We start from the raw sequence: 21,145 nt of genomic DNA on the forward strand, positions 1-21,145 counted from the left end.
ACTTACATTCTCTGTTCATATTCAATATACTGTGCATACCTTTATGGAATTTGGCTCTTCTACATCAGGATGACTCCTATATTAGCAGCTCATTTTTCATCTTGAATCTATTTAGAATGCTTATCTTGTGCTCTATAGGTTTTTCGGGAAGATTCCTTTAAACTGTTGTCTGTAAATTAAGCAGTTCTAAATTTTGTACCTTGCCAGTGAATGCTTTAGGTGGCTACTTTAACTTTCTCTTCTACTTTTCAAAAAATAAGATCTGATTTTATAAATTAATCTTATTCCCATTCCCTTTCAAAGGGAGGGATGAATTGATTTCTCTGATCTTATACTTCAATGCTATCAAGTACTGAAGATGGTATTATAGAATTTATTTCAATTTAATTCTTTTTTCCTTTGTATTTGTCCAATAACATACACAGTTTGAATAGACTTTATCTCTCTCAGTTCCTAAAGTTAATGGGGAAAGGTCTCAGGTAAAGATATGCCCATGAAAGACATAGACATGAGTGACAGCAAGCCAAAGTATCTACACAGGAGATGAAGATAGCATGGATGGTGATAGTGAAGATAGTGTAGATCCAGACGATTTATAGATCAGGAAATTTGAAATCTCTAACTTTTCAACCTATGGGCTCAAACCTATTACTACATGGTAATTATGGTGGGATCATTTGGACGCTACAGGATAATAGTCCCTTAACAAAACTGATGGTGGTTGCCATTTTGCTCCATCTAAAACATTTTTCATCCTACTGCCCATATTATTCTCTGAAATATTCCTTTGTTGTGTATGATATAGTTCCTCTTTTGATTTAGAAGTTGATTTAGTCTTTTAATTGCCAAAAGAAAGATTTTACACAATCATAATTGGGCACAGTTGTTGTTCAAGAACTGATCAGTTTTTCTTATATGAATAGAGTTCTCAAACTAGATACAGGTAATCCTAGACTTATGATTGATTGCTTAGTGATTGTTTGAAATTGTAACAGAATCCCCATGGGTACTTATGACCCAGTTCCAAAGTTCTGATGGCCACCCCCTATAATCAAATAACATGTTGGCTGCTGGACAACCAGTCCACATGAATGTCTGTTTGCAATGTTCTTCAGTCATGTGACTGTGTTTTGCAACTATTTTTGCTGAAAACTGACATTTACTTCTGGTTTTTGGAAAAAATGGCCTACAGTGAACAAATGATTCTCTTTACGATGGAAGCATTTATTTGATTACCACTGCAAAAAAAGAGGTTGTTATGATTTATGACTTGAATAGGCAGACTTCATTATGGTTGTAAATTGAGGACTGATAGTATGCATATTATGCACAAGACATATCAAAGGCAAAACTACTAATGGTAGCTTAATAAACAATCTTATGAGAGTTTGCAAACTTTGAGAATTGGCTGTGTTGTGAGCATAGGTGCTTCTCAATTTCTCTAGATGTAGTCCCAAGAAAGTATATAATACAAGATCTTTTAAAATATGCCAGATTTTCATTCTGATATAATCATATTCCCTTCCAGTTAATATTCAGTTACTGGTTTGCATCTTGACCGCACAAGTGGAAAAGGTTGACCTCATTCTTATTTGCATTTGCTATAAATTATTTGACAGCAGAATAGGTGGTCAGGTTTTCTTATGCTACTGGTAGTAACTTGTTATTCTGGATAAATTCCTTTGTCAGCATAGATGAAACTATTGTGTTTTGATGTTGATCATTCTTATTAAGGTTAAAGAGGGGCTGCACCAGCACACTTTCTTGTTATAATCAATTTTGCTGAATATACTATCAGTCACATTTCTCCCTAGGCTGTGTCTAGAAACAGTGTGTATGAGTGGCATAAGAGAGAATCAAATTCAAAACATAACTGTCTACAAGCCTTATTTTTATCCCACTTGGTTGAACACACAAGAACCTATTTCCTGGTGTCCAGTCCAAAGTGCTCAGTGTGAACATAAGGAAAAAGACAGATTTTGTATGCTTAATGGCATCATATAGCCCCCATCATTACAAACAAAGTTAATATATTAGTCAACTAATCAAGTAATTCTGTTGATTAGTATTTTATTTCATTTAATTCTTTTGGTAATTTTTGGAGGAATTTTGCTACTTAAATGACTGTTACATTGTGATAAATTATTTGAGTTCAACTTTCTAATAATCATCAAAAATTTACAGTTGTGAAATATATCTACAATCTCAATCAATTCATGTTGTGTCCCACATTGTTCTTTAACAGCACAGCTGCAGACTCTTCTGTGTACAGGTATATTTTTCATAAACAAATTGGCTTTCTATCAAATAGCATGCAATATACACACAGACCAGTAAGTTATAAGACCACGGACTTCATCCTTCAGCCTCTTGGTATACATTCTCCAGGTAGAACTTTATAGGTTTTCATAGTTCTCTGGATATATTTTTACGTCCACTCAGGACTGTGCCAAGAAAATTTGTCATATACTTTTCTTGAAACTGAACCAATATCAAGAAGATACCATCTTTAATGTCATTGTGGCATAAACAGATATAGAATGATGTTGGGGGGTGTCAACTTAATCTAAGAGCATCTTGCTGTTTGATGATGAAGTACTATTATTGATGAAGATCAAATCCAGAATGTAGCCTTGTTTCCACTGATTTTTGTTAAAAGAATGTGATATGAAAGAGGTTAAAAAGTAACTCTGCAACCAATACTCATACTTATGACCTTCGTAGGTCTGAAAAGCAAAGCAAAGCCAAAATAAGATCATAAGCACAGTAGTGTTTTCATTTAGCAACCACTTTGCTTAACAAGTTGCCAATCCCCCTCCCAAAAAACCCCACCAAAACTAATCCCACCAAAGTTCATGACTATCAGGATTGTCATGTCGACTGCTTGGGCACTATGAAACCCTTCATAAATAAATGTTTTGCTTTTGGTAAACTGTTTCTGTATAATTTCAAAACGTACTGTATGTTTCTCAAATTCCAGCTAAATATAGTAAAATTTGTCATGAAAATATTCTGGAATACACCTCAAACCATGAGAAATGAAATCCTACCATTGAGTAACAATTGGTTGAAAATCAAATTAGCAAGCATCTGCCAATTGTTAATTTGATAAGATAGCCAGGTCATAAATCAGGGGTGTCAAATTCAATTTCATTGAGGGCCGTATCAGGGTTGTGGTTATCCTTTGGGGACCAGGTGGGCATGGCCTATCTCCTTCCTCCCTTCCTCTCATTCCCATCTTGTTCCTTCATCCGCACTCAGGAAGGGATGAGGGGAGGTGGAGAGATTGGCAGTGCTGCCAGTGCTGTGCTTACCACAGCCGTGGCTTTCCTATGTAGGATGTTCGTTTCGGCCTGGAACATGATGAGCCTTAGATTCATGGGCCAGCCAGCTTGGCATGTGCATAGGAGGCAGCAAATGCCCAAGGGGCAGGGCTGAGGTGGCAGGTCAGTTCCTTGCTGGCTCCAGGACTGCTCCGCGGATCTAAGGCTCATTGCATTCCAGCCCGGATGGCCGCCATCAAATTATAGATTAGTGCCTGGCTGTCCTGGGCTGAGGCGCTGGGGATGGTCCTTCGCTGTCTCCAGGGCAGATCTGTAGACCAGATCTAGCCACATCATAGGCCAGATTTGGCACATGGACTTTGAGTTTCACCCCCCTGTTATAAATAAACTCAAGCCCCCACCCTCAAAAACTGAGGAAAAACTAAGAAAAAAGTAAAGGTAAATGTAAGCAATTTTGTGCCTAAAGAACGTTGCAGGAATTGGGCATGTCTAATTTAATGAAAATAGGGATTAGGAGCGACATGATAGCAGTGTTCCAATATCTAAGGGCCTGCCACAAAAGAGGAGGGATCAATCTATTCTCTAAAGCATCTGAAGGCAGGATAAGAAACAACGGATGGAAACTAATCAAGGAGAGAACCAACCTAGAACTAAGGAGGAATTTCCTGAAGTTAGAACAATTAATCAGTGGAACAACCTGCATCCAGAAGTTGTGGGTACTCCAGCACTAGAGGTTTTTAAGAAGAGATCAGACAATTATTTGTTTGAAATGGTATAGGGCCGTGTCAGCAAAACTATGGTATGGTGCCAGTGATGGCATACAGAGCCTTCTCTGTGTACCATCACCAGCTGCTCTTCTGGTTTCTGACGTTGGTCTTTGTGGGTGCCGGAGCACCAGAAAATGGCCCGAAAAACAGCCAAAAAAACCTATTTGTTTTTTGGACCATTTGCTGGGCTGTTTTCAGGTCGTTTTTTGGGTCAAAAAGAAGCCTGAAAATGGCTCCAAAAATGGCCTGAAATGGCTCCAAAAATGGCGCAAAACAGGCATGTGAGCACCAGCCAGCTGGTCTTTGGGTTTCCAGCGCTCCAGCATATGCATGCACGCGTGTTTCGGTTTGGGCATTCAGAGCCAAAAAGGTTTGCCATCACTGGTATAGGGTTTTTGCTAAAAACCCTAAACTAAAAGACCTCCAAGGTCCCATCCAACTCTGTTATTCTGGAAAACAGAAGAAGCAGAGACAGACAATTCTCTGTATTTATTTAATAATTAATTAAGAGTTGGTACCAGAAAGAGATGATAGGCACTCCCTTACAAACTCCATTGGAAATTTTAAAAAAATCGTGAAACATGTAGCTATATATCAATGTAACAGTTGTCATTTAATACAAATCTTAAAAATTGGGGAAGTTTTATATCTTTTATTTAATTGGTACAATGGTTTTTTAAACTTCAGTATAAAATGCTGCTAAGTAGGGGGCATTTTTGCCATTCTAAATTGAACTAGCAATAATATATTATAGCTATATATTCCTCCAATGTTCCTCCAATGAAGCAAATTCTCCATTTTCTATTATTAAATTATCACTATTCCAATGGTTGGATGTCATATCACTACACACACATTCTAAATATAGACCACACTTTTTTATTCGTTTACTTTCAATATTTAAAACATAAAAAATAATATTAAAACATAATATTAAAACAAAAAATAATATTAAAAAATTTTAGAACATGAAAAAAATATATTTTACTATGTATTCTGAATGTGTTTAAGATAGAACCTTAACTGAGTTATGGTGTAATTTTATTCCACCAGTGCCATCTATTGGGGAAGTGTAATGTATTATATATTTCCACAGTTCTGAAATGAATTTCAGTAAAACTAAATAGGGAAACTCCCTCGTAGGCACAAATGCACAATAAAGTCAAAAAACAGTGCAGCATTTTCAAAAGAGCCTTTTTTTTTAAATCTGAGGAAACCAAGGCCATTTGTTACAGTATTTAAATTCCAAAGACATACATATAAAATATACAGAAAACATTAAATAAATGTGTAGGTAAAAGAATTATCTATTAACACAAAACTGTAAACAAATAGGCTCATTTATTCAGGATTTCTGTTGGTGAATAAATAATATCAGAAATTTTTCATTCTTTAAGAATCTGGTGTCCTGAACTGCAACTTGCAGCGAAACATGGCTTTTGCAAATAATTTTAGGTTGGGGATTGCAGGAATTGTACTTCCATATATTTAGGTATTATCGGATAGAAGTTTATTTTGCAATAGCCAATGGATCCGTATCCACTGATAGATGTCTGCCTCCACAGATCTAAATTTAACTGCTATAACTTGTGTTCTTTCAGTAATCCTGGGGGAAATAAAACAAGATGAATCTCAACTAGATTGTTTTAAATGAAAACAAATTTCATTATCGCTTATGTAAAAAAGCTATATGATGAGCATCAACTAAAATAATGCAGTCACTTTGAACAACTATTTAAGTGGTCAATTTAAATGAAAAGAGGAAAAAAAGGATTAAAAGTTTTCCTAAGAGATTTCATGGTTTGATGGAGTATTATTCTTTGTACACTTAAAAAGCAATGTAATTTAGAGCCAAGAAAAGGCCTCTAAGCAAGTATAAAGATGTAAATATCTGCAAGTTAGCCAAAAATGAAGCCACAGATTTCTAAGCTTGACAGAGAACAGGGATATGGGAAACTCTGAGTGGCAGGTTTCTATTTATTTCCAATATGATAAGCCATCTTTGGTTTAAGTGATCTCACAGGATTAAAACCCATATAGTCTTCATAAAGTAATTACAAAATGTGAGAGATGCAGGGTAGTAAAGGATTCTAAAATAAAAACAGATTATTATTATAAGTGAATAGCTATGCAATTTCTGATTAGTTGGTATTTTTATTTTACATATATTAATGGCATAGAAACCAAGAGGATTCTTTTAAAGAGAGAACCCTGAAGATGAACTAATTAAACTTTGTTCCTCAATTTATTGTGATAAATTTTATTAAAATAAGTAGATATGTCCTAATTTACAAAGTTACTGAGTTCATATTAATTTGTGTTAAACTGCCAGTGAGGAAATGTCAATAATTTAATTCTATAATCATAATTTTGATAACATGTTATGAGGCTCTTATCTTTTTATGGTTTTTTTCAAGGGAAAGTCTACATTCTAATTTGAAATGTATTTCAATTTATAGATTTTCCTGGAGATAATACAATTTTAGTGATGAAGATGTAGGACTAGGATCAAGGAAACCCAAGTTCAAGTTTACCTTCAGCCTTGAATCATGTTCACTGGTTGACTTTGGTCAGGTGCTCTCAGATTATTTTTATGGGGAAAAATTGGTAGAGGAACTGTAGTGTTGACAGCTGGGAGAAATATAGATAGAAATGTAACAAATGAAGCAAGTATGCAAACAAACAACTATTTCTATATAACACCTGGAACTCAAGGCAGCTAAAGTAAAATAAGGGGACACGATGAGCTCATCAGCTGCAAAGCTGACAACCGAGGTATGAGACGTGAGCACCGTGTAACGGTCCCTTATTGGTGTATAGTAAGACACTGAAGATGTGGCTTTATGCTTGAATATGGGACCCCAGGTATAAAACCATGCCCATTTTTCGATTATACTGTCTACTTGTTGGCTTTTATAAACTTCTGGTTGCTATGGGTTTTTCTTTTTATATTTCTTTTTATTTTTAATTCTCTTAAGTCATCTAGTCATTCTTTTGAGATGGGAGGTCATGTTCATCAGGTAGGTAGGTAAGTAAGTACGTAGACAGACAGATTTTATAATATCTAAGCATCCTTCCTGCCATTAGCAACCTTACTGTGGAAAAAATAAAGCCTTACACAGTTTCTTAAAAATCCAGAAAGCTAGGGGCAACTCATGGCCTATTGGGTGATATTTTTCAAAGAAATTTCTTCCCCAGATTCCTCAATGTCTTCAATAATGGCAAAGATTCTAATGCACTGCCTTCACTGGAAAAGTTCTTAAAACTTTGGGGAGATATTCAGAGAAATATCTGCCTTGAAAATAGCCCACGTTGAGCTATATAACAGAGACAAACATCAGGAGCTGACCACAAGAAATGTTTTATAAGATTCAGTATTCTGTTATACAATGTATTATAAAATTTGTCAAATTTGAATTCAATGGAAGTGATGAATCCTGGATTTTGGATGCATTCTGTAAGTTAGCCCATTTGACGTAGCTTGATTTAAAAATGTACCTCTACAATGTACCATTGCTCTACACTGTACCCAGTGAAAGATTACTTAAACAGGAGAGTTTTAGTAATATACCATTTTTAATATACAATGTACCATTGCTCTACACTGTACCCAGTGAAAGATTAAACAGGAGAGTTAGTAATATACCATTTTTAATATACAATGTACCATTGCTCTACACTGTACCCAGTGAAAGATTACTTAAACAGGAGAGTTTTAGTAATATGTAGACAGTTAGCAGTTTATGACTTAATCAAATACTGCGTTTGGTCCACCTTCTGAGTTGTCTTCAAAGGCAGACCCACGTAGACAATAATCTATCTGTGAGTTGGAAAGAACATGAGTTATTCTTGGTCCCCAAAGATCTGTAATAGGCAGCAGTCAAAGCTGAACAAAGACCCGGCTGCCCATAGCCTCTACCTTCATTTGCCAATAAATAAACAGTATATATCAGGCTAATTAAATGGTCACATCAATATATTGTGTGAATGTGATAAATGAAGGCACCTCTCTACAGATATGGAACAAAATATTATGTTGCTGCCCTAAGCAAAACCTCTTTACTCAACAATTTTAGAAGCATTATGGACTTCTGAGATGCAACCATTTCCTTTTCCTTTTTGCTATCATTCTACCTATTGTTATCTTCAGTTTAGAAAGTGATTTCTCTTGACTGCGACCCCCCAATGCTTTTACATTAATCAGTATTTCATTTATCAATATACAAAGATAAAGGATATTTATTTTATTCACTTTAAAACTACAACTATTTAATTGTTGATCAAGCATATAACCAGGAAGTAGAAAATGAAGGAGAATAACTGCCAAACTTGTTGGCAAGGTCTCAGCAATTTTTTGGGGTGTTTGGTATCGCATGGGTTGGCTAGGCTCTAGGCTTGTAGTTAGCTTAAGGCTGTCCAACACACAACAGGGTGGCTGGATGCAAATCTTTACAAACTCTAGAAATAAGTTGCTTATTCAGTAGATATATATTTTTATCATGAAGTTCCAATACTTTCCTAATACCCACTACACTTTAATTTTGGCACTTCTTTATCTCATCTTTCTCACATTTTATTTTTTCCCTGAAGTTGACCCTGAAGTTGATATTACCTGTTTGTCATGAAAAACTCTTGTCTCTCAAATTAATTTCTACAATAACTTTTTACCAGTTTCCTTAATTTAATTTTTGTTTTTTCCCTAGTTTATATTTACTACATGTTTAAAGCTCATTTTAAACAGTCTTCCAAAAATGCAGCTCATTTAATGCTTTGAAAATATTTTTGTGTGTGTGCTAACATGCTTTAAGAACTTCTTCTCTGAATGTGTTGCACAATCCTATTCTCTATCAATGTGTTTGTTTTAATGTCACATTTAAGATGTGTCTACAACCATTTTGAAAAGAACATGATTGTTCTAGGAATTAGCTTTGGATTGTCAAGAACACATTATGCCAAATTAGCTTAATTTCTTTTCATGACAGAATTGACTGATTTGGTAGATCTCAATAAAGAATTTGGCAGGCTGTTCACATATTTTTAAGAGATTGGACAACCATTTGTCTGAAATGGTATAGGGTTGAGCAGGGGGTTGGACTATGTTATTCTACTCTTCCCTGCCCTATCCCACCCCACCCCATTCCATTCTAATACTATGTGGAAAATGCATGTATGTGGGCTGTACAGTGATGTCATCCAGGAAATTTGCTACTGCTTGAACAACCATACCAAGCATGTTCATAAGTACTTCTGTATTGCCCTGGAGGGAAGGATCAAGCTACCACCCTTGGCCCAGTATTATTCAATATTTTTATAGATACTGGAGAGGAAAGGTATCAAATCTGCAGAAGACATTAAATTACAGAAATTGGATAACAACCTAGACATATATGTATAATTCAAATGGCTTGTACGTTGGGCCATTTCCAACAAGTGATGTTAACAATCACAGGTCAAGTGTATTGGTGCAGAGATGTTGAGAACTGGCTTAATGGCAGGGCACCTCAAAAGAATACTAGTGCACAAAGTTGAAGTTATAGGCTGTAAGACAGCAACTAAAATGTCTAATGTGTCTTCAGCTGCCTAATCGCTAACATGAATCTAAATCATGGAAAATAATTATCCTGCACTGGTTAGGACTTATTATAATGTGGTGGAATTTGGATTTATGAATATGTGGTGGATTCCAGATACAACACTTTGACAGAGAAGTAGCAATAGCAATAGCACTTAGACTTATACTGTATAGCACTTTACAGCCCTCTCTAAGTGGATTACAGAGTCAACATATTGCCTCCAACAATTTGGGTCCTCATTTTACCCACCTCGGAAGGACGGAAGGCTGAGTCAACTTTGTAGAGAACATTGTAGAGAACAATGTTCAGAGGATTAATACTACAATAAGGTATTTAAACCCAATCTTAGGATGAATGATTAATGGAAGTGGACAGCTTGTAAAAGAACTAGTTAAGAATAGATACGACCGCACTCTACAGATAATAAAAAGGCTTCAAAGGATAGATCTAAACTCTATAAAAATGCAATAGAACAAGGACCAAATGGTTTCAAATAGAAGAATTTCCTGAAAGTAAGAGCTAATAAGCAGTGGAACAGTGATGGATTTTTACTTGTTGGATATCTACAAGCAAGCTAGTCTATCTATTGGGAATGATTTAATGGACTCTTCACTGAGCATAAGATTAAACAACCTTAAGTCCTCTTCCAAGTCTTATATCAGGCAAATCCAACCTTTTGGCTTGCCTGGGTTACGTGGAGTAAAGAATCATCTTGGGCCACATATAAAATATATAATATAGATAATGTATATAAATATGCATAATGTTGTTAAAAGTTTACAATCTTGTGCGGCCGCATTACTAGCTGTCCAGGGTTGCATGCGGCCCTGGAGTCATGAGTTGGATATTCCTTTCTAACGTTCTATGAAGTTTTGTGCCTAAATTATTTTACTTTTGTAAATGCCTGAACAATACAGTCTCTTTCTAAATAAAACCTGTGATAGAACTCAAAGGAAAAATTAAACAGCATCCATTCCAAGGTTTAATAATTTGATGAAATTCTTCCTATAAATTCCAATATACTCTCAGTGGAGACTGCAGTTTCTAAAGAACCGCCAAAGCAGATCTTGAGGGCATAAGAAATACAATAGGAGGAAGAACAAGAAACTTGATGTTATGTAGTATTTTGACAATAAAACGTTATAGTAAGAACATGATTACAATACAAAAAAACATTTGGCTGATCCTTGAGCTATACGTTTTAATGCTGGTTCACTTTTTAAAAAGTATTTTTGAGAGAGGAGGCTTAGAAATCTGCTATTTGCCAGAGAAGTAATTTCTTCAAAAGAGGGGGGGGGGAGGGAGAGAATGAGCACAAAATTTTGATCTAAGCAAAATCTTTACATTCCCTCATGTTCAAGCAACAGATAAAAACATTAAGTGTTTACTAAATTGGGTTCTATATGAATGGCAGAGATGTTCTCCAAAATGTGCAGCAGCAACCTCTTGTGGTCTGAATAAAGCAATGTATCCATAAAAACAAGAATGAATATGAATATATTACATGTATACTAAGTTAAAACATCACATGTGAAATATTTTTCTTGTATAGAAAATATCTGAAGTAGGTGTTTGCTTCACTAACATAGAATTTTATGAAACGTAACTTTTTTTTTGACTACTAAACGCAGTTGGCAGATATTTCAAACAAAAAATATATTAGCACAGAATATATAAGGAATCTTTTCTACCCTATTGTGTCAGATGAAGTTTATGGCAGGGACCAAATCTCTTCAACAAGTTGTAGTATACAGTACATTGGCAAAGTACATTCTGTCATAGTTTAAAAACAGTTACAGCTTGAAACAATAAGTACTTTGATCATTCAAGCTTTGCTCTTAAAGTTTTAGAAGGTATACATTATCTGTTATTTATACTCTTTTCACAGAAAAAGTCTTGCTAGATATTGTAGTATACAATATCTAGGGTAATGGTTGTAACTATGATTATGGAATTTCATTAATTTAGAATTCTCAATAATGAACATGAAAGCTGCTAGTACTGCTTTGAACTGCCTTGTCATATATATGTATAGTAACTAACATGCATTATTTTTCTTTTCTCTAACTATTATGCCAGTAGGTTTGTGGGACATGCCCAACTCTTAGGCTGATATTTATCTAGTAGGAATTGGTAGAAATCAGCAATTGCTTAATATTTACTAAATATATCACCTACTCTCTGCAGGGCCTAATACTATAGAAAATTGCTTCTGGCAAATTTACAAAGCCCCCAATGATCCCTTCAAAAAAGAAAGCTTCTCTAAGAGTAGAATTGACTAGTGAATAATTTATTATATAATGTATTTGTCAAAAATAGAAGAAAGAAAAACATTTCCAATTATTTTTAAATGCAAATATTGCATTTTTGGGCTTTTTCTCCAATCTTCATTCATTCATTCCTAGAAATATTGTCTCCATTTTTAAAAAAATGCATTGTAAAATTAACCACTATGCTATTTTAGCTCAATACATTACTTCATTCACTATAATAATTAACACATGTCAAAACTTTAAAGATTATCCCCTCCCTCCCAATTGACATTGTTCAACAACTATCCAATGGTAAAGAATTTTAAACATATATTGTAACATTGGTATATAAAGGAGAATGTGTCAAAGCACGAATAATATTATTTGTATCTCTGAAGAATTAAAAACCCTTGGGTGGCATTGATGCAACAATCCTATGCAGCTAGTATTACAAACTGCAAAGGTTCATTGATTAAGAAAAGGCAAGGCCAAAGGACAGAATTTCTTCACTGCTTTGTTCTTAAACGATTCTGACTTAACATTTATTAAGATATTACTAACTATCTTTATCTTTCTTCAGACATGCCTAAATGGAAACAATATATTACAAGTCAATGATATAATCATATAAGATGAAAATCAGCATTTTTTCCATTGTGTTAGTAGTTTACCAGACAAATAAATTAAAATATAGAGATTTATCTTACTCTATTCCCCCAAAAACTTATTCCCATAATACTTTATGAACTTGTAAACAAAGCTATGTTTTAAAAGATTTTTAAATAAGCATGTTTACTTAAAAAACTATTGCATACACTATATTTCACATCACTATTTTTGGAATGATACTTCAAGCTTCTCTTTGAAATTAAACACACACATACAGACACAGACACACACACACGTATATATTCATTTTTAGAGATAAATTATTAAAAGAAATAATTTCTTAGTTTTAGTAACACATTTAAAAACACAATTAAAAGTGCAAATAAGTAAAAACAAAACTGTTTTCTGTTCTTCAATATCAAAACAAAACAAAGATGATCAACTTACCCTAATATAGACTTGCACCGTTTCCTTTTCTTTTTGTGGATTTCGGTACTTCTCATAGAAGTCTCGTCGCTTTTTTGTATCTTTTGGAATTTTATCTTTTCTCTCTTTTTTTTCTGCAGGTTCATCTGAGCTATCTGGAGACGGCTGTTGTTGAGCTTTTGTCTTTTCAACCTCAATATAGTTCTCATTCGGATTCAGTACTATTACCCCATAGCCTTCCTGTTCCAGATGAAAGGGGGAGAAAGGATTTATTGGTTCAAATGTACTGATTGAAATGGTTTTCATTGCACTGATAAAGGAAGTAGTAGTTGCATTTTTTAAAATCTTTGTGTCCAAATTTACAATGACCACTTTTGTTTATTTGTTCGCAAGTTCTTTACATTTTGAACTGTGATTTACACAGTTCATCAAGAAATTGTGAAACAGCTTCCTCCACACTGGATTCCAAAATTACCAATTTGATGCTTAATTAATAAAAAGTGTTACATATTGGTTGCTTAAATACTATTGATTGCAAAAGGATTTAGCAATCTTCATAGATTAAACCATTAAACATTTTTTCAATTAAAAACTGATAGCAATAACAATGAATCCATTTCAATTGTGATTATTTGATACTGTTTTGAACTCAATGAATTAGTTACAAGTTCAGACATAAGCACTTTTTCTGGAATTAAAAGTGCACTTAAAGACATCAGGCAAAGAAAAAATATTAGATTCTTCTCAGAGAATATAAATTATAAATCAGTAAGAAACATAAAGGGATGAGGTCTAAAATTTGAGACATTTTGTTTATATCAAAGAAAATAATGCTCATTAAAGAAAGTAAGAGAAGTCAAATCTACATAAACCAAATCCAGTTGTCAACATTATTTCAAAATTTCTTTATAACTTTTTTTGGGGAGAAACCACACTAAAATAAAATAAATCTTTATCTACTTAAAATAAAATCTTCACTTGAATAAAAGAAGTCCACCTCTGCAGATGATCAATGCTAAGTAAATCTTTGACAATAACAAAAGATACTTTATTTGGTGTTGCTTTATTCTAATCTGTGTAGCTATTCAAAAACCTTGTAATACATTGTGATAACTGTCAGGTAGACAGATTGTCACTTGGTGCTTTTCTACAGTTGGACACACTCGACTAGCTATTAAAATCACATTTGAAGAAAGTTCTTACTCTTCCTTGTGCCTGTACAAGTTTTCACGCCCTTCTCAAATTTCTACTATACCTTCTCCTCCCACCAAAACTAAGTTAAAGAACACTGTTGCACTCTGTTAAGCAGGGTGAATTAGAGGCATTCAGTTCACTGTCTATGGTATAAGGGAACATGGTAAAAAGGTCACCATAGGTCAAAGAGAAAATTGCCGCCTTCTAGATTCTGTACCATGAGTAAGTGATCTCCTGTCATTTTTTCCTCCTGTCATTTTTTTTCCTCCAGTTTTCTCTTCAGCACAAACCCTATATACTACACTGTATGCTTTTACAAAAGATTTATGTATTAAATTAATATTATACTACAGTTTCCGTATAAATAAACTCAACTGAAATTTATATTAAAATCAGTATTGGGACTTTTAAAAAATAATAACAAATACATTGAAAAACAGATTCCTGCCTTCATGATTACTACCGTAATAACAAAACATTCTGAAGGGACTATTTTTCTTATTGTTTTAAGTAATTGCTCCCCGCAACCCTAAAAAACCTTGTACATTGTGCATTCAGTGTCTTAGTTTGCTGGTCCCATTTGTGACTTGAATTTTCTTTTCTTCTTTGAAGATAGGCCTTATATTGATTTATATTATGTTCTATACAATGCAAGATGCAAAATTCATGTATTTGTTATTATTTTACAGGTATTAGTGAAACTGAAACCACGTTCATTTTTTGCTACTCTCAGAAAAACCACAGACACACATAAATCATCAAAGAAGTAAAATTTGTCTAAGTTATTGATTATGTAACTGAAAATTACATGACTCATTTGTCCAATTTTATGAGGACATAATGTCAATTTTTCATAGACACATCAACAGATGAAAAATGAATCCATTTAAAAATCTCAGCTACATAAATAAATTAAAGGATTTTTACCAATTAAGTTTAAATAGCACAAACCATCCTTTGGTATGATTTAAAAACTTTTTTAAAATGTACTGCATTTATTAAAATAAATATATAATTGAAATAGTAATATTTTAGAAATCTATATAAGATGTTTTATGGGTATTTTTAAAAGTGCATTATGATCCTTGTTTTGCTTAGGAGAAAGTTGACATTATGTCATACTCTTTTCCTCATTTGTCTTCAGCCACTTCCCCTAAATAATACGAGGAAAAATAGGCACAAGAAAGAGGATAAACGAATAATAGACAATACTTGAACAGATGAAAGGAGGTAGAAATACAATATAATATATATAACTGGAATGGAATTTAACCTCCATCAATGTTGCTAAAGTGAGACCAACCTAGAATTATCATAAATTAGTTTTGCATTTGACAATATGACCTTTTGTTTCCTTTTCACCTTAAAAAGATTGAGATGTTTTTAAAATTCATCAGAAAGTATTTAAATTTTAACCTGCATTCTTTATTAATGAGACTTTTAAAATGAGCTAAATTTTAATGTCAAAATGACAGGCAACTAATTTTGGCACATCATCAATACATACAGAATGTAGAGACCAACTTAAACAAGATTTAAGCAGTCACAATCTATACATCACATCCACACATCTATACTTTATTAAAAATAATCCTTAAAATCCATAACATACATTTTACAAAATTAAACCATACAACTGATATGATTTATAACAATCACTTTCCCAGATGTGCATGCCTATTTAACTCTATACCAACTAATTAATAATTTCCTTCAAAATAAATGGTATAATTGAAGTACTAAATGTGAAAAATGTATCTGAAATGAAATACATCTACAATATAACACATTACTCATTTTTTTAGTTAAATGTTTTCAGAGAAGTGTAGAATAAGCATTCAACTATGTGTACAATACATTATTCAACAAGTTTCAAGTTCATCTGCACGAACTAGTTAGGAAAAATTAAATGAGACCATTTATAAGTTTTCTCTACTAAAGTTAGTCTTTAGTAAATTTTGAGTCCTAACTGATTATCAATTTTATATCATTCAACCATTCCAAAAATCAATCCAGTAAGATTATACTATAAAATTATAATTGTATGATTCCAAAATCTACTGGATTTAGCTAACAAGTTAAAATTCTTGTCAATTATTTCAGAAACCATTTAAAGGATGGACTTCATTTCCAATCTTGTACATCTGCTTATTTATTCATATTGATTAAATTACAAGCAAGCTTAGAGAAATGTTGAAAAATACTTATAATACCAAGACCTTTTTTTATCATAGATCACAGGAAATTCATGGGTATGCTAGGTAGTAAAATATGATATCAATAAGAAAAAAATCCTAATAACATCTTCTATGGGATCCTTCCACAACTGTGTACAGATAGAAAATCCATATAGAATAAAATATAGACATCAACAGCAAAAATATCTGAGATATATTCTGGGACACAAGAAAGCTCTTGTGTCTGCTGAAATGAATAATGAGCTATAAGCGTTCAGCACAGCATATTAATCCACTAGGATAGCCCCCTGTATATGATCAGAGAGGTCAGAGCCTAGAGTGGAATATGTTGACCTATGTGCCTATCTTTCTGGCTTGTAAGTAAAAATCTGTAACACATAATTTTCTTGAGCTTTATCAATCTGATTTTTAAAAAAACTATTTAAAACACTTGAAGCAGAATCAAGTTAGTTCTGCAGGGAAAGAAATCCTAGGAGTTTAGATCAGTAACCTAGATCTATGCATGTTTAAAATGGTCATAGGAATGACTATTCATTGTTTTTAAAGATGTATGATCTGTTTATTTCTGTACTTTTTCATGAGAAGAGTACCTATGTATCACTGTTGCAACAACAACCTAGATGCAACAGTAGGATGAGGTCATGACAACCAATCAGAAGTCACTAGTGAAGCGTAAAAGTAAACATAGCTGTTGGAGATGCAGCTCAGCTTGAAAAATGCCCCCTCCATTATTTGAGCAATTTTCTCAAGACGTGACCTGAGACTGAAATGCCTAAAATGTCAGTTGACTTCTTTTTGTATTTTCACCCAATGTGCATTTTGGCAACTGCACCCTGCTAACACTTTGTAATATTTTCATCCCAGTTACACCACATCGCTTAGACTCCTGCATTCCACTGCTGTGTCCAAGTGTATAAAAATGCTATATTACTGCCAAACGTCATATTGCTCCACAAAGTTTTCAACTTAAAATAGCTCATCCAGTTAGGCAAGAAAAGAAAACATGCCACAAAAAGTTTTTAGGGGACCACCTGTTGTCTATTATTTTTACATAGCACTTACTCATAAATCATAACACAGGGTAATTAATCAAGCTGTCAAAGAAAAGGTCAAAGGTTATACAGGGGAGTCAGAAGGTCATTCATGGACTGATAGAGGTCAGGGTCACACCACATTCCTCATTATCAAGTTGGGATGAGAGACGACCCAAGCAAACAAAAGTGAAAGCAGATGGAGAAGTGAGTGGATGAAAAAGAAAGAAAACTTGACAAACAAAAAGAAAAGTGAAAGAAGAGTGTCGGCTGCCTTCAAATTAAGCACAGAATAGAACCAAAACACACTGGAATCTGCTCAGAAATGTTCTATGTAACATAAAGAAACTATATTTTCATTTTTTAAATGTGACATAATTTAGATGTTTCAAAAGAAATAAACAACATCACTACATATTTTGACTATATCGTACAAATATCCAACAATTACAAGCAAATCAGATAAAGAAATTATGTTGAACATAATCAATTTTCCCCACCTCCACTTTCTGGGTATAGCCTATAGAATCATAATAAAATCTTTGCATTTGTATAAAAAATAGTATTGAAATTATACTCTTCAAAACTACAAATATTCATTAACACAAAGCATCATAAAAGTCCTTCTGGATGACACAAGAGTTATAAAATATTCTATCATTACACTGACCTGAATTAGATGCAGAATAGTGTGCAAAATTAGCTGTCACCCTTTCCTCAAAATCTTTGCTAATCTCATTTTGAATGTTTGCAGCTTTATCAACACATGCATCAATGTCAGCTCCTTGGTTACTGAACCGCAGTACTTGGAAGAAGATATAATTAAAATGTTTTGGCACAGAAAAGGTGAAATTGTATCTTCCCGTATTCCCCAAGGACTCTGTAAAACATGTAGGATATATTGACAAACACACACCCTTGTCTAGAGCCCTGACATTCCAGGTCACCAACTGCTATTTATTTCAGAACATTTGCACTTATCCATACAATCACCTGCTGTGTTACTAACTTTTAATGGCTGTTGAAAATTTAAAACTAAACAAAAAAAGTTTCAGTGCCTGATAACTACTTAAACGTATTAAATGTCTCAGTTATCTGGGTTTTGGTTTTATTTCCCCTTTTAATTTTATCATAAACATTTAAATTATATATATAAATATAAATTATATATACAGTACATGAAACTTCCTTAAACTCAATAAAACTTAGATAAGATACTGCCACAGCATTTACACAATTATAAATTCATATTAAAAACAATGCTTTATTGCGAATTATTATCACATTATATACAAAAGACAAGATCTGAGAACGCTGAATCTTTTTAAAATCTTATAAATAAATTTCAGCTAACCCTAATCTTAATTTCTACAACATACACATTATAGAATATGTTGAGTGCCTCATTTTGACCAAAAGCTCAAATACAGCAGATATTCAAGGAAAGCATTATTGTCTGTTAAGTATTAATATAAATTTATGATAAAGATTGCTTCATAATATTTCTCGCGATAAATATGAAGTTCCTCACTTTATCTCTTCTACCATTGCTCCTGAAATGGCCTTAGACAAGCTCATTACAATATAAACTCTTAACTTTGATCTTTGGCCAGCATAAAACCACTATTTTTCATTCAGCCTTAAGCCTCAGCCTTCAACTTTGGAACAACGTAAGCAATATTATGTTTGAAATGTCTTGAATTCTGAACACTTCAAGCTCAAAAAGCACAGTTTTGACCTTAAGGATGTGTTCTGATACTATTCCCAGCATCCAGAATAGTCAGAACAATGTTGAAACACTTCTAATAAGGTCAGGACAACCTATTTTAAATTCAAAATGTTTCATGTTTGAAGTACCTTGCACATTTCTAAATGTAAGTATATTGCTGTAGGGCTGTACGATTATAGATTTATGGATATACAATGAACTCAAATACTGCATGGATTATGAGATATTACTAGTTTTACTGGAAATAAGCTGTAAAGAATCATACATTTAAATATAGATGTTTCACTGTCATAAATAGAAATGTACTGTACATAAGAGTTATCCTCATAGTTCTAGCTTATCAATGATTCCCTTGGTAAAATACAAAATATCTTTGGATTCCGTGCATTCACCAACAGAAATTGGAACAAAAGTAAATTCTAGATGAATTCTAAGAATAACTTGTATATTTCTAATATGTGAAGTCATATATACTAAATGACAAAAATGGTATGTGATAGTTGAAAGGGTTTTCAGATAGTTGAAATAACTGAGAAATAAACTACCTTACTACCTCCCCCCCGATATCAGAACTACTGCCGATCTCCGCTCCTTCCGACAGAAACTCAAGACCCACCTGTTCCAATTAGCTGGCCTGGCCCATTTATAGTCCCATTGTATACCTCCTGGCAAACATTTCATCCCGGGATAGTTTTTAGGGGTAGTTTTAATGCATTTTTAAATTTTTAAATTTTAAATTTGAACTTTAACTATTATTGTACAGTAAATTATATGTTACCTCCTCCCACCACACCCATATCTATTTTATATTTATATCTATGTATATTACTGTGTTTTAAATATGACTGTACACCGCCCCGAGTCCCTTCTGGGAGAGGGCGTGGTTTAGAAATCAAATAAAAGTTAAAGTTAAAGTTAGTGTTACAATTGAAAACTGTGACAAATACCTATGTTGAGTATTATAGCCAGCCAGTCTTTCTGCAGGATATTATTTCTTCATAGCATTTTCTGGTTTTTCTTTTTCGATCAACTGAGCTTTGATCCATTGGTTACAACAGAAATTGACCAATCAGCTTGTCATCTGAATCTGATGTCATAGATTGAGAGAGAATGATTGGCCCAAACACACCCAGCTGGCTATCATGGGTAAGGTTGGACTAAAACTCACAGTTTCCTGGTTTCTAACCGGCTGCCATAACCAGACCAAACTAGCTTTCTTTTTCCCCAGGATATGGTTGAGAAGTTTTAGCATTTCAATTCAAGCAAGTAAACTCTGTATTTTCCTTTCTCTCAAAATGACATTAAGTATTCCTTGATTCAGTGTTTTGCATGCTTATTTTTTTTTTAATGTGACTTTTGTTGACTCATTAGCAACTTTTCAGGACAAAACAAACTTCTTGGATGGGAAGCAAAACGTTTTCAAAGAAAAAAATCAAGAAAGTCCAGTTGCCTTTTGAAAAGCAATCTTGGGTTTTTGGGACTCACATTAGATTCATGGTTAGAAATAATAATTAGACCTTACAACAAAACACACAGGATATTTTCACTGTCTAGTGGGAGAAATGCTTCTTTTAAGGACGTCATCTCTCTTGTCCTCCTCTGGACATTATTTCGCTACTATTTTAGTATTTATCAAGCCATTTTCATCTACTCTTTCTTGTAGTATTCTTGTTTTTTCAATCAATATTCCATGCATAAAGATATTAAATATTTTCTTATTCCATTTTTTCTAATAGATAGGTATTTTACAATACTTGGAATCATTCAAGACAAATTCTGCTATTTTACTTGGAAGTTGGGAGAAAGCATTTGATTTCTTAACTGATATTCATTCATCTTAATTTAGTTTTAAAGGTAATAATACAATATCACCATGCATAAGAAAAAAATCTGTTTCTCTGACAGAGAAAGCTAAAACAGTTACATTCCATGCATTGCCAGGCCTCTAATACCTTTATTCTAAAATTAAATGACTAGGGGGTAATTCAACATAGTATCTGTGTAGTTTTCTTAGCCACTATATTTTGAACATAACATTCCACAAATAGAATATACAGAGAGCTAGAGGCACTCTTCTTTAAA

The 21,145-nt window shown here is 33.4% G+C and overlaps 1 protein-coding gene across 9 annotated transcripts in view; it reads right to left on the reverse strand.

The window, feature by feature from the left end:
• ARB2A (ARB2 cotranscriptional regulator A) overlaps window positions 1-21,145 on the reverse strand; it is a 238,236-nt gene that overhangs the window by 146,192 nt on the left and 70,899 nt on the right. For all 9 annotated transcript variants that reach the window (XM_081940967.1, XM_081940969.1, XM_081940971.1 and 6 more), the window contains exon 7: window positions 12,933-13,151. In XM_081940967.1, coding sequence (XP_081797093.1) covers window positions 12,933-13,151 — 219 coding nt within the window. The remainder of the gene's footprint in view (window positions 1-12,932; window positions 13,152-21,145) is intronic.

This window comes from Natrix helvetica, assembly GCF_964273705.1.
Source record: "Natrix helvetica genome assembly, chromosome: 2".
NCBI lineage: Eukaryota > Metazoa > Chordata > Lepidosauria > Squamata > Natricidae > Natrix > Natrix helvetica.